The 15,008-nt window shown below is 34.2% G+C and overlaps 1 protein-coding gene across 3 annotated transcripts; it reads left to right on the top strand.

The window, feature by feature from the left end:
- Positions 1-1,425: 1,425 nt before the first annotated feature.
- Positions 1,426-11,883, top strand: LOC124835710 (polyadenylate-binding protein-interacting protein 12-like). Of its 3 annotated transcripts, XM_088106644.1 has the most exons (12): positions 1,427-1,631; positions 1,731-1,778; positions 1,854-2,396; positions 2,542-2,652; positions 3,057-3,101; positions 3,192-3,264; positions 3,347-3,459; positions 3,564-3,623; positions 3,743-3,790; positions 3,961-4,029; positions 11,345-11,406; positions 11,503-11,883. In XM_088106644.1, the coding sequence occupies exons 3-12, from the start codon at positions 1,917-1,919 to the stop codon at positions 11,558-11,560; spliced, it is 1,119 nt and encodes a 372-aa protein (XP_087962770.1). In that variant the 5' UTR covers positions 1,427-1,631; positions 1,731-1,778; positions 1,854-1,916; the 3' UTR covers positions 11,561-11,883. The 3 variants fall into 3 exon arrangements, with proteins under 3 accessions (XP_087962772.1, XP_087962771.1, XP_087962770.1); XM_088106646.1 differs by lacking the exon at positions 1,731-1,778 and having other exon boundaries at positions 1,426-1,631; positions 1,835-2,396; XM_088106645.1 differs by lacking the exon at positions 1,731-1,778 and having other exon boundaries at positions 1,426-1,631.
- Positions 11,884-15,008: the final 3,125 nt, after the last annotated feature.

The raw sequence follows: 15,008 nt of genomic DNA on the forward strand, positions 1-15,008 counted from the left end.
TCATAGTATTAAAAAGAGACCCCTTAGAATTTAAAGTAAGAAAATAAATTTATACAACTATAAAATTTTCTCTTAATGTTTGAGATCATAAAGAAAAAAAATATGTTCTTTTAATATTGATATTTTGATGATATTATGATTTTTTTTGCTATTATTTTTATTTTTTTATAAAAATAATTTAATTAATATTTGGAACAGGGAAAGAAAAAAAAGAGTGTGAATATGAATATACTCTTTACTAAATATAGATAGAGATGAGACAAAAAATTGTATACTCAACAAATTTGAGAATATAAATGAAAATAACTTTTTAATGTGAAGATGAGGATGGATAATAAAACCTATATCCATATCAACATACCTTGTCATCCCTGATCAAGACTTTAGCTAACTTAATTTTTATTTTGTAAACTTTATTTTTTATTTTATATATATAATTATTTTTAACCTTTATTTTTTATTTTGTGAATTTAATTTTTGTAATATTAATTACATGTTAAAATTAATTTTTTATTTATAAAAACATATGATAATAACTATTCAATTATATTAACTATTAATAAAGTTTAAATAAAGTTAAGATAATTAAAATTATTATATTAAAAATATAATTTTTTATTGTATTAAAAATAAGATATATTACTTTATATTGAAGAGACTCTTTATCCTTTTATATTAAATTATATAACATGAATATCAATTATAGTCATCAATGATTCAAGATGTTATCATTTGTCAATATCCTTTTTGTGCAATTTTTTCTTAAAATTAAAAGAACTATATAGTATAATTTTTTAAATTATTCTTCAATAAAACATTCTGAATATAACATTGTATCTAATTAATTTTAATAAGCTAGAAATCATTTTATACACAAATTGAAAATAAAAATATAATCAAAGTATATATATATATATATATATATATTTAGACATAAACTAATTTTAATTTATAAAAAACTGATTTCAATATTTTTCTTATTTCTCTTTCTTGAAACTAATTCAATGAACAAACTCACTTAAATATGTCTTAAGAATATGAAAATATTGAAAAAGAAATTCTTTTCACAATAAGTACATTATAAGTTCTTTTGTTGTTTAACAAAACTTTCATTTTTATTTTCTGAAGGTTGAGATCACTATCATTATATTGAGAAAACGTCAAAATCAAACATAGAAAACCAATACCTTTTGCATTAAAAAGAATAAAAAGATTATTCTATTTTTTACATTAATATTACATTATTAGCCACGGCTCTTGTTACTAATCTCTCTAATTATGTTTAATGACATTAAAATCATCAGGCATGAAAGATAAGTGTCTCATTAATTGATGTTTTGAATAACAAATCCGTGGCTTTGGTTTATGAGTAGTATTCTGGCGGATGCATCAGACGCGTGGCGACATGTGTGACTGAATGGGCAGTTGTGGAAAATTAATGAAAAAAAAAAAACAAACAAAAAAAATTGAGTCACGCTGTTCAATTTTTTCTTTGATGCATTCATCATCACCATCAAGACATCAAGTTGGGACGTTCTTCTCTGCTGCAAGGGTCTAAAAAGTCAGTGCAGTGAAAACGGACGATCCGAAGAATATTACCCTCTCACATCTCTCTATAACATTAATCATCAGTAAGATAAACCTCTATATCACCAATTTTTCTTTGTTTCTTTTCTGGGGTTTTAAGGTTGTTTTTTTGGTTGTGGTTGTTGTTGTGTCTCAATCTTCAGAATCAGTTTGATCTTATGTCAATGAAGAATTTTTAGACAAAAACCCAGGTTTGTTTTCGTTCTGAATAAGGTTTTCTTGTTCTGGGTCTTTTCCTTTTTTTAAGGTTTTACTGGTTGATACAGATTCACGAAAAAACCTTCAAGCGGAGAAAAAGACAACGACTTTTCATCTCTACGCAAGTGATTATGGCGGTTGCTGAGAATGTTGGGGCCAAAATCGGTTCTTCGAGTCAGAGTTTGGACAGCGGTGTAGTGTCTGCGGATTCGAGTGAGGTCGAGAAATCGAAAACGAGAAGCGATCAGAATCTGACCAACGGTGTGTTCACCCATCAACAGCATCCAGATAGAGTTCCCAGCTCTACGACAGTTCCTAACGGAAATTACAGCTACAATACTCAGATGCACGCAAGTGGGGTGAACAACGATGGGTATGGGATGAATGGGGTCATGAGTGGGGAGAATGGGGGTGACAGTTTCAAGCATGACATGAGGGATTTGGAAGAGCTTTTATCAAAGTTGAACCCCATGGCTGAGGAATTTGTGCCCCCATCACTAACCAATACTCATGGCTTTTTAGCTGGACCTAATACTGGGTTTGGTTACACTAACAATTTTATGCTGCCGAATAACTTTGGCAGTGCTAATGGACAAATTAACAATAGAAGGGTATGAGTAAATTGTTTTGATTTCAATTAGTTATGTTCTTTTCCTTTTTATACCAGGTCAATGGCACGAATGTTTTACCTTTTTATACCAGGTCAATGGCATGAATGTTTTACCTTTTTTCTTGATACTATAACATGTGTTACAGAGGAAGAATGGCTATAATCCTGGGAAGCGAAGAGTGAATCATAAAATGGATATGGAGAAAAGAGAAGAGATGATTCGGAGGACCGTTTATGTGTCTGACATTGATCAACTGGTATAAATTTGATCTCTGTTGTTGATTCTCTTGTTTCAGTTAGCTTACAACGTTTGCCACGTCTGTTAGTGCCAATCATTATTTTTTAGCTTTTTTGTGGATTGTCTTGTTTCAGCTAGTTTGCAAAGAGTATTCGTGTTAGTGCCAATCACTTTTGTTTGGCTGTTTTGTGGATTCTCCTGTTTCAGCTAGCTTGCAATGTTTGCATCGTGTATTCATTTCAGCCGGTGTTGTTTCAAGGTGTTGTGGATTGCTTGCAATGTTTGCCACGTGCATTCATGCTAATGATTGTTGTTTAGCTGCCTTGTGGATTCTCTTGTTTCAACTAGCTTGCCGTCGTGCAATTGATTTTTTTTTTCTCTGTTGGAATACACTCAAATGATTGTGTTTCTGTTGGTGTCTAGGTTACTGAAGAGCAGCTGGCTGCTCTCTTTCTCAACTGTGGCCAGGTAGCATGGTTACAATTTGTTTAGGACAGGTGTTTTTCTTCTTAATTATGGCGGATTATTACTAAATTGATACCTTGTTCCTGGTTATAGGTTGTTGATTGCCGTGTATGTGGAGATCCTAATTCTATTCTTCGATTTGCTTTCATTGAGTTTACAGATGAAGGTAACATTGTTGCCAAATGTATGTTGCTCGTAAGCTGTGATTGTTATTGATATTTCACTGTATAATTTTGTTGTGTGCATAGATGGAGCAAGGGCTGCCTTGAGCCTGTCTGGTACCATGCTTGGATATTACCCACTGAGAGTGTTGCCTTCAAAAACTGCCATTGCACCTGTGAATCCAACATTTTTGCCTAGGGTAATATTTTTCTGTTCATGATGCCTATTACACATATTAGAAGATATTTGGTCATAGTGAATTAGCATTGCTATTAGCCTTCCTAATGATGCTGTATTTCTCAGTCTGAAGATGAAAGGGAAATGTGCTCAAGAACTATTTATTGCACAAATATCGACAAGAAGGTACTTTTAGGGTTTGATACATTCGTAGAATCTTGCTTGAAGGAACTACTTCGTCTTCTCTCATGTCTTATGCTGCACTTGAATCTCACTATTCTTAAAAAAAATTGTTGTTTCTGCAGCTTACTCAAGCAGATGTCAAACACTTCTTTGAATCTATTTGTGGAGAGGTTTGTAGCTTTTAATGGAACTAGGATTATAGTATTTTTTTGATGGCTGACTTTAAGTGCCATATGAGAAATTTTCCATTATTTTGGTGTGTTCGTTTAGGTTGAATACCCTTTGTTGGTTAATGAGTATGCTGTAAAATATTTTGTAATTTTTTTGTTTATTCATCTAGGTTCATCGCTTGAGGCTTCTTGGGGATTATCATCATTCAACTCGAATTGCATTTGTAGAGTTTGCACTGGTAATTACTTGCTAACTTTTCAAATGTATTGTTTTCTTTTGAGTCAACTCTTGTTTACTTAGCTATTTTTTGTATTGTCTATTGGAGTGCTACTCTCCTATTCCCGCCCCCTCCCCAGAACGGAATCCATTATTACTGCCTGTGGGTACACTTCTTTCAATAATTGTGATTCATATTTTCAAAACAATCTTTTTGAAGAAAAGAATCAAGAGAAATGTGTTTAAAGGGAGTCGTGAAGATTCTTCTAATTTTTTTTAGTAGTGTCAGTAAGCTATACCTTTAGAATCACCAAAACATTTTTTTTAATGCTGGGTAGTTTGGTAAAACATTACTATTTATTAGTGTAAAATGAGAAACTGAAACTAAGATTGTAGAAGCGGTGAAATAATCTTATCGAGTGCTTGATTTGGCATCTGCTACCTATATATGCACAAAATTATGCAGATCTCAGATGCTATATAAAGCTGCTTCTACGTTAAATTAGATAGTGATATATTTTGGTTTTTCATGGACATAAAACCACACACATTGAATATTGTAGTGAGCTGCCCTTTTGGTGGTGGTATCCATCTGAGCAAAATTCCTTGTTTGATGTGATCTCTCAATATGTGTTCTGTGATTGGTCTGTGGTTGATTTGTTCTTGTTGATGATGGGCTGATGGAATGTGGTGGTTGGAATTTGTTTGTGTATCACAGTTGCAGTTTACCAATTATCTCTTTGAAGTTCAAAATTGATTGTTGTGGACTGCTCGATGTGGCCCATACTAGTTTTTTCTACATTTTTCCAAATAATGTCTCCCCTTTTGACTATTTTCTGATTGCTTGCTGACTGTGTCAAACAACATTACACTGGCTGTGGCTAATAGTTAACTGTAGGAGTTGTAGAAAACATGTCCCTTTTGAATCGTAAACTTATGTTGTTTTGTAATGTATGACTATAGATAAATAAAAATTTCATTTATATATAATTTTAACTTCACTTGTAGGTTTCAACTGACGTATGTATTTTTTATTGAAATTTAATTAAACCTTAGTAGCGAACTAATGATTTTGAAGATTATTTTTCTTATCTGTTATCTTATATTTATATATACTTTTTACTATAAATGTGCATAATCGGTAGGATCTTATGATCTATGTTGTAATCACATTTTAGGCGTTGTTCTCTCTACCTTCTAATTCTAGTTAGGATCTTAATGATGACAACTTTGGTTTGAAGTCAAGCTACACTGTGATACCCACACATAGAAAAGGAGGGAGAAGAGTCATAAGACAAATTAAATTGATTTTTTGACTACGAATTAAATATTAAATCACAACAATAATCATAAATGCAGTTCATATATATAACACCTAAAGGAATTGTTTTTTTGTCTAAAGAAAACAGTATAGGTTGCATGCTCCAAGTTGGAGGATAATAGCATCTCTCCTTGAATGTTACTTTGTTTTATGCAACATTTCGTTTCTGCTATCCTTTAAGAGTTCTGCCTTTTTAGCACCACAGTTGTTTATTTTCCTTGTTTATATTTTTAAAAGGAAAAAGAGCTATATTAGGAATCACTGTAATCCATGAAATCGTTTTTGAAACGATTAGTGTGGTGAAAATAGGTTGCAAAAGTGATTTTTTTTCCATATAAATAGAAATGGTTGATTGAATCTCAGACTGACTAGTATGCCTTGCTTTCGCTCCAATTTTTTGGACAATAATTTAGTCAAAAAGGCTTTAGGTGGCTCCCCATTATATTAGAGGAAGGCTCTGCTGCTTTTTTTCATCCATGAACAGTGTGAGAGAATGATATTCACCTCTATTCATCATGGAGTGTTAGGATTACTATAACACGGGACTCTGACAAAGTTCATTAGTTTCTTGCCTATATCATTGCTTGCCATGCGCTGCAGCATTGGGTGGAAATTCTACTTCGACAAGGTGGCATGCATTGAACATAGCCGGTGTTTTAAGGTGTGTAATCAGAGGGAACAAAAGGGGAAGTTGATGGGTTTTGGGAGGATAGAAGAGGTAGCTGATAGTCATAGATAATGTACATAAGTATTTCAAGATTAGAAGTCCAAATGGATAGATACCGTTTTTTTTACGCCCGATCACAGCACATTACACTTTACATGCTATGCACTAGTATGACGCTTTGGCGATCTAGTTGTTGAAAGATGCATATCCATTTGCTATTATCATTATGGTGGGCCCACTTTGAACAATGAAAGGGCAATGATACCTGGGCTTGCTCAACAAGGTACAATTTGTTTTTCATGAATCACATTCTGGTGGCTCAGTTTGACTTGGTGGAGCTATTGAGTTTGACTTTTTTAAATTAAATAATTTAAATTTGATACATTTTAGATACGATGAATTTCTGGTTGTACTTGAGATAAAAATATGTTCTCTTTAGGGCTTAAACACCTCTACACTTACATTTATAGAAAACAAAGTAACTTACCACACTCCTTTCCAACTCACTCTTAGTTGGAACACACTTGAACACAACTCATACACACATAACTCATACACAATAACCAATAATTCTAACACTCCCCCTCAAGCTGGAGCATACAGATTGTATGTACCAAGCTTGGAACAAATAAACTCGATCCGAGGTCCTCTTAATGACTTAGTCAACACATCTGCTAGTTGGTCATTTGATCCAACAAACTCGGTACATATTTCTTTTGACAATAACTTTTCCCAAACAAAATGACAATCAATTTCTATATGCTTAGTTCTCTCGTGAAACACTGGATTTGATGCAATGTGAAGAGCAGCTTGGTTATCACAATACATCTTCATACTCTGGATGTCACAGAAGCTAAGCTCTTGGAGGAACTGTTTCACCCATATAAGTTCACATGTTAGTGACGCCATTGCCCTATATTCAGCTTCCGCTGTTGATCGAGCCACTACATTTTGTTTCTTACTTTTCCATGAGATAATGTTTCCTCCAAGGAAGACACAATATCCAGTAGTAGATCGTCTATCAATAGGAGAACCTGCTCAATCAACATCACAATATCCTGATACCTGAAGGCTTCCTTTTTCTTCATATAACAGCCCTTACCTGGGAGCCTTTTTCAGATACCTTAGAATGCGAATGATAGCATTCCAATGACCAACACCTGGAGCTTGCATGAACTGACTAACCACCCCAACAGCAAAAGATAGATCTGACCTTGTAATAGTGAGATAGATTAGTTTTCCAACTAGCCTCCTATATCTCTCCGGGTCGGAGAATAACTCACCTTCTTCTGTTGTTAATTTTTGATTTGGGTCCATGGGACTCTCAACCGGTTTACAATCAATCATGCCTGTTTCTTGCAAAATATCCAGAGCGTACTTCCTTTGGGAGATTACAACTCCATCTTTTGACTGAGCTACTTCAATGCCTAAGAAGTATTTGAGGCTTCCAAGATCCTTGGTTTGGAAATGTCTACACAAGTACTCCTTCAATTGAGATATTCCAGCAGTATCATTCCCTGTAATAACGATATCATCAACATATACAATTAAGTAAACACATTTCCCGAGAGACGAGTGATAATAAAAGACTGAATGATCTGCTTCACTCCGTTTTAGCCCAAATTTCTGAACAATGGAGCTGAATTTTCCAAACCAAGCACGTGGTGATTGCTTGAGCCCATATAGAGATCGATGCAATTTGCAAACCATACCAGACTCCCCCTGAGCAACAAACCCAGGAGGTTACTCCATATAAACTTCCTCCTCAAGATCACCATGGAGAAAGGCATTCTTGATATCCAATTGATGAAGTGGCCAATGACGAATTGCTGCCATTGCAAAGAACAGACGAATGGTAGTCATCTTGGCCATGGGAGAAAATGTGTCACAATAATCAAGGCCATACACCTGAGTGTACCCTTTTGCAACTAGCCGGGCTTTGAGCCGATCAGTGTCACCATTAGGGCCAACTTTAATTGCAAAGACCCATCGACAACCAACAGTCTTTTTGCCCGGGGGAAGTGGCACAAGCTCCCAAGTATTACTGTGGTCAAGAGCCTGCATTTCAGCAATCATGGCTTGTCGCCATCCAGGATGATCAAGTGCTTCTTTCACATTTTTGGGTGTAACCACAGAGGACACTGAGGATAAAAGGGAATAAAAGGAGGGCGACAATCTGTGATAGCTAAGAAAATTATAAATGGGATGAGGGTTTCGAGTGGAACGAGTACCTTTTCTGAAAGCAATGGGCCAATCAGAATCATCTTCACCAGGAGGCGTGGCAGGAGGCGATGAGGGAGAAGAATCTGAAGGAGGAGATCCACCATTTTCTAGAAGAGGACTACCCATCGGGGTACTGTGTCGGAAGATATCACTATGTGGAGAGGAAGGTTCGGGAGGACCTTGAGCATGACTTGGATTGACATTGACATTAGAGATATTGGACTCAACTACTGGAAGAGGAAGGACCTGTTGGAGGATATGGACATCTTGAACAGATGGAGAAAAGAAAGGTGTCTGTTCAAAGAATGTAACATTGGCAGACATGTAATTCTTCTTGGTTTCAGGAGAGTAACACCGGTACCCTTTTTGAAGCCGAGAAGAGCCCAAAAAGACACGTTTGATCGCACGAGCGGAGAGCTTGTCTAGCCCCGGAGACATGTCGTGAACAAAACATACACAACCAAAAACTCGAGGAGGGGTGTGATAGAGAGGATCATTGGGAAAAAGAATGGAGAAAGGGACTTTAATATTGAGAGAGGAGGAGGGCATCCTATTAATAAGAAAACAGGCGGTTAAGATGGAATCCCCCTGTGATAGACAGGTATATGGGCACCAAGCAAAAGGGTACGAGCAGTTTCAACTAAGTGTCTATTTTTTCTTTCGGCTATACCATTTTGTTGGGGTGTATGAGGACAAGTGGACTGATGCAAAATACCATGGGAGCTAAGGATTGCAGAAAAATTGGATGAGAAATACTCTTTAGCATTATCACTTCTTAAGATTTTAATCACTTGACCAAATTGGTTCTTGATTTCATTCAAAAAGGATGTGAAGATGGGTAACAATTCAGAGCGATCTTTCATTAGATAAACCCAAGTACATCTAGAATACTCATCAATAAATGTAACAAAGTACCTGAAACCAAAAGAAGAGACGCGACTAGGTCCCCAGACATCAGAATGAATAATAGAAAAACTAGAATTATTCATTGATTGAGACTTTTTAGGAAAGACATATCTAACATGTTTTCCTAGTTGACAAGACTCACATTCTAAAGTCTGAAGACCACTAAGTTTAGGACACATCTTTTTTAACTTTGACAAGTGAGGATGGCCAAATCGGTCATGTAACACTTTAGGGGGAAGAGCTGCAACACAGGATACCCGTGGACGAGATCCAAAATGGTATAAACCTCCAACTTCATATCCTTCTCCAATCTGTCTCCCCGAGCCACGCTCCTGTATAACAAAAGATTTTGAATTGAAAGTTATTGAACAATGTAATATTTTGGTTAACTGACTTAAGGAAATTAAATTGAATGGACAATTAGGGACAAAAAGAACAAATTTCAGAGTTAGAGAGGGAGATAGGGAGACTTGACCGACTCCCTTTGAACAAGTTTTAGAGCCATTTGCAAGAGTAATGAAATCGGGTTTTTCTTGGAAGGAAAGGGTTGAGAACAATGAGGTATTACCAGAGATGTGATCAGAAGCACCCGAGTCAATTACCCATGAATTTTGACCTTCCATGGATTGAGAAATGCAAGTTGTGGATGTACTTGGGGATTGAGATGATTGTGCCAAGCTGTTAGACTTTAATCGCAGATACTCTTGATACTCTTCCTCAGTGAACTTGGAGTTGGAAGTGGGAGTTTCAGCCTTAGAGATATTGGCTGTTTTTGAAGGAAAACCATGCAAGGAGTAGCAGTTTTCTTGGGTGTGACCCATCCTCTTAGAGATCAAGAAACCACATTTCCACGGCAGCAGACCAAGAGAGGTAATTCTTTCCGTTTAGCTTTTCGGAAGTAATTGAGGGACTTCCAGAGAAAGAAAGAACTCTTCCAGACGCCATTGTTGATAAAAATAGGAGAGGAACCAGAAAGGAGTCAGAAAACCGAGAGGAACTAGAAAACCTTAGGGGTTTCTTAGGGTTTTCTTCAAGGGGAGCTTCTGGACCTCACTGAAGCAGGGTTTTGAGGGGCAGAGCAGAGAGAGGAGGTCCAGGCGACGGCTATGGAGGTGTCGCGGTGACCTTCCGGCAGTCAGAGGGCGGCGCGTGAGCTGCACGCGCCTGTTCGCAGCGCACAAAGAAGTGGCGCGTGGTGGAGCGTGGGGAAGAATCAAACGTCGGCACCGGTGGGGTTGGTCGTCGCGTGAAGAGGCGAACTAGATCCAGTGGTCGCCGGACGGAATAGTGGCGGCGGACGGTGGCGGACGGTGGCGGACAGATGCGAGATGGCAGAGAACCAAGTTGAAGAGCTTCAAATTGCAGTTGACAGCTGCAGACAGTGGCAAGACAACCGCGAACGGCGGCAATGGGCACCAGACATATGCAAACAGCAATGACAATGCTGGTGGACCACTTTAGGACAGAAACCAGAGCAGGATGAACCTGCTCTGATACCAACTTGAGATAAAAATATGTTCTCTTTAGGGTTTAAACACCTCTACACTTACATTTATAGAAAACAAAGTAACTAACCACACTCCTTTCCAACTCACTCTTAGTTGGAACACACTTGAACACAACTCATACACACATAACTCATACACAATAACCAATAATTCTAACAGTTGTATAAATATTTTTCATTTTAGACTTGCAGAATGACTTGTTCTTAATCCCATGAATCCAATTAAACCTGGTCTTCAATTTGATGGACCCATACTCAAACTTTCTGCTGCTGACTCTGTTAGTAGCCTGTTGTTTGTCTGATGTATTTATACTTTTTATCCATTTGACGTCTTCTGTTGGCAACGTTCAATGTTGTTTTGCTCTTTTTCCCCCGATTATTTTGTTGAATGCAGAAAAGCTCTCACACAATAAGATGTTACATCATTTGCCTTTGTAGTGTTTAGAATTCTATTTCATTCTAGCTTTGTCAGTTCCGATTTCTCACGTTTTGTAAGATGCATCTGTAAAGTTGTTCTTCACTGGTGTGGTCCCAGTAAAATGTAAAATTGGAAGGGTTTAGATAATCGGTGTTCTCTGTATATGTGAAATAATGAAACTGATAAAATGTTCCATTTCCAAGAATTATATTGTACTAAAAGCAAGTAATAATGGTTGTCTTGTCTCCAAATATGTTTGGACTAATATTTGCTTTTATTTGTCTCATTCTTGCAGGCTGAGAGTGCAATTGCTGCTCTGAGCTGTAGTGGTGTGATTTTGGGTTCACTGCCTATAAGGTTAGATTGACAGATTTTCCTTTGATTTCAACCGTCCTATCCTTAAACCTAAGGCAACCTTTGTTAATGTTTCTTGAAACATTGTATGTTGAGCAGGGTAAGTCCATCAAAGACACCTGTCCGCCCTCGTGCTCCTCGATCCTCCATTCACTGAATGGTCCTTTTGCATGTTTCTGGAGTTGGTGTTGCTCGGAGATATATTTACATATATACATACATAGAAACAGATATATTCTAAGGTACCTGTGGCGTTTTGTTGATACTTTTGTCCTTGTTGAGACTTGCAGTATGGTATCTTTGTTTCCTGTTGGGGTCGTGAATTATGTGTTTAGATGTAGAGTTGGGTGGCGTTTTGAGGATCTCCAAGGCTTAAATTATGATGGGTTGATCTTGCAAGGAGAAAATTTTATAGTTGGATTTTTCTAACATCTGGAATTTACTTGAAGAAACATCTTACAAAGCTTTTTAGTTAGGTTCTGTTTGTTTGTTGTCTTGCATGCACCAACCATCACATCACCTATACCACCACTTCTAACTCCAAAAACTTTTAGCCAATAATGAAAGATGTGTGTTTGAGGATATTGTGAACACTGGTTTTGGCTGCTAGTGTTATGATTCTCATGCTACCTAGTGGTTGGTGGAAGCCACCTACTCAGTCTCCCAGTCATTTGGTTTCATAATATTGCCCAAACATGTTCCGAATTTTGCGCTGCTTTTTGTTTCTACATATTTCTGTTTTGGAGTGGAGTTCACCTTTACAATAACACACTGTTTTCTTCAATTTCTTTTGCTACTCTTAAAAGATACAAACATTTAGCATTCCTGGGTAGAGTTATGTGTTTAAGACTTCCATTTTATATTATTGTCCTAAAATTATGGATCTAAATAGGACTTTTGTTATAAAATTTAAAAACAAATATATATATTTTTTATCTTAGAAGTAACTTTTCTTCTAACAAATTTAGAGTAAAATATTTATAAAGTGGGATTGGCCAATATTCTTGTATTTGAGAAAAATTTATTGTTAAAAATTAATGTGGAATAATTGTTTGTTTGTTTCCTTAGAGTGGAGGGGAGGGGTATAAGGTGTATTCATAAATATCCTCCTATATTGGGAATTTATATAATTTAATTTTTACATTTAGACAATTATAAATTATTTTAAAATTTCTTCAGCTTAAAAGACGTTCATTTTAATTCTTTAAGTTTAATAAAATATTATTAAAGTTTATAAGCACTAAACTTAAAGAGTTTTTTTTTTAAATATTCTTTTAATCTTTTAATTTAATGTTTGGGGCTAAAGTTATATTTTTTCAATTTTCAGAATCTAATATTATCTTTTTGTTTTCAAATTCAAGAGACTAAAATCAAAATTATCTTAAAATTAGGGATGATTTCTTTGTTTTTTATATTTAGATAATTATAAAATTACTAAATGACTTTAGTTTTAAATGTAAAGTACTTATTTCAAGTTTGTCTTAAAATCAGTTTCTAAGCTTTACCAAATTTAAGTATATGTGCGCCTTAAAGTGATATTAAATGCTACTTTAATACTATTATAAGTAATACTAGAATATGCTTGATGCCGTATTGCACATTAGTAGAGAATATTTTAAAACACGTTTCATTAAAAAGTGTATTCTGTTTATTTAAAATTTTTCATGTATTATTTTTAGATAACTGAAAGTTTTTATGGCAAATATTCAATAAAAGAATATGTTTGTAGATGGAGATTAACAAATTTTTATAGGTAATATCCATTAGCTATCCATATATTTAGTAGGGAGTTTTTTTGTTTTTAAAAAAATTATTATCAATTCTACAATGTCTTCATATTTTTATATATACATTTTAAATCTAAAATTGTTAATTTAAATAATTTATTTTATGAACTTGAAAATATTTTATATTTTATATATTCACACTATTGAGATATCTTGAGTTTTTAAAATAACGTGGAGTGCCTCCCATAATTGTTGTTTAACTTAAACGTATTATATAAAAGGTCTTGGAATTTTGAGTTGTTTATTGATGATTAATAAGACTAATTATTTTTTAGAAAAAATAAAATCAATTGTCACTTGAGCATGAAACCTTTGAATTGTAATCTCGGACATTTGCATATAAGATTATTCATTCAAAATATAATGAAAACTAATCTTACTTGTTCAAAAAAAAAAAGAACATAGCTTTATTTCTGAAGGGTTGACTAAATTGCTCATCAATTTAATGCATAAATATAAAGTTCACTCCGTGCAACCAATAAAATCATTATTAATCATATTAGTTAATTATCCAATCGTAATATGTCATGTCAAACAGCTACATGTTGATGTCATCCTTCGGTATACTAAAACATTGGGTTTACTTTTGAATATATAAAGAATGTAGTAGATATATACTACCAATGAAATAAGTTATACTATAAATTTATTGATTTTTTATACGATTATTAAAATAATTGTTATAAAGTCAATATCAATTTAGTTTTATGTGACAAAATATGAGATGCCATGTGTGAAAATTTGACCTCAATCAAAACTAAAGTAAGAAAAATATGGACGGAGTACTTAGTTTAAGATACTTTCAAAGATTAATGTAAAACTTAAAATGAGGGGAATAGACAAAATTTCAGATGAAAAATTATATTTTATTCTAATATTAAAAAGTTATATTACTAGTAAATGTATTATTTATTCATGTGTAAGAATATATATTTTTTTTCTTTCTGAAATTATTACTTGAGTTACTAGTACATATATTATTTATCCAAATATGCATGTCTTTTACGTGAGTCTTTCAATTTATCATCTGCTTAGACATTAATCTACATGATTAAGATACTTATTGAAATCAAGATATATTTGTAATAAAAAATTTTGTGCTTAGTACTTAATCCCTAAAATCATACATTTGGTCAACATATTAGTATATAAATTAAACTTAATTCATATAATCTTTAAATAGAAATTTTTCATCACTTTCTTAAGATTAAACAATAATATAAAACACATTCATAAATAGTCCTCACGGTTTAAATAATCCAATTGAATTAAATATATGATAAGTTAAAATAAAGCATTTTTGCTTAAATAAATTCAATTTATTGAGTGAATTCACTACAAAAATCTGTAATTTTACCGGAGTTTTTTTAAATATTACCGGCAGTTTTAACTCCTGCAAATCACATTTCCTGCGATTGAAAAAATCGGTGGGAAAACGTCTGTTTTTAAAATATTTTAATTACTTTTTAAAATAAATTCTTTGAGCATGTTTCAATATGTTTATTCATTCAGCAACTTGAATTTGAATGTAAAATTGACTATTAAGACAAAATTGTCGGAACAATCGGTACCGTTATAGAGTCGCGCAGCGGAATGAAATACAGATAGCGGAAAGCGTGTTCGGTCAAACTCGTATTAAGATGGTCTGTTTTAGAAAATTGATTTTCGTAGAGAAAATTTATCGAACAGTTGATATGCGTAAAATGTAAAGAGTGTAGGGAGTAGAAAAATTCACACAAGAATTTTTATCCTGGTTTCATTCAAAAGAATCTACGTCTAGTTGTTAATCACTATAAACAGTGATTAACGTTTTCACTA

This window comes from Vigna umbellata, chromosome 2 (genome assembly GCF_029865625.1).
Source record: "Vigna umbellata cultivar VRB3 chromosome 2, Vumbellata_1.0, whole genome shotgun sequence".
NCBI lineage: Eukaryota > Viridiplantae > Streptophyta > Magnoliopsida > Fabales > Fabaceae > Vigna > Vigna umbellata.

Bases quoted from the DNA above. Each gene is read 5' to 3' on its own strand.
- LOC124835710 (XM_088106646.1), top strand. From the start codon at position 1,917: ATGGCGGTTGCTGAGAATGTTGGGGCCAAAATCGGTTCTTCGAGTCAG. The intron at 2,653-3,056 runs GTATAAATTTGA...GTTGGTGTCTAG, and splicing joins TGTCTGACATTGATCAACTG to GTTACTGAAGAGCAGCTGGC. The intron at 3,460-3,563 runs GTAATATTTTTC...TGTATTTCTCAG, and splicing joins ATCCAACATTTTTGCCTAGG to TCTGAAGATGAAAGGGAAAT.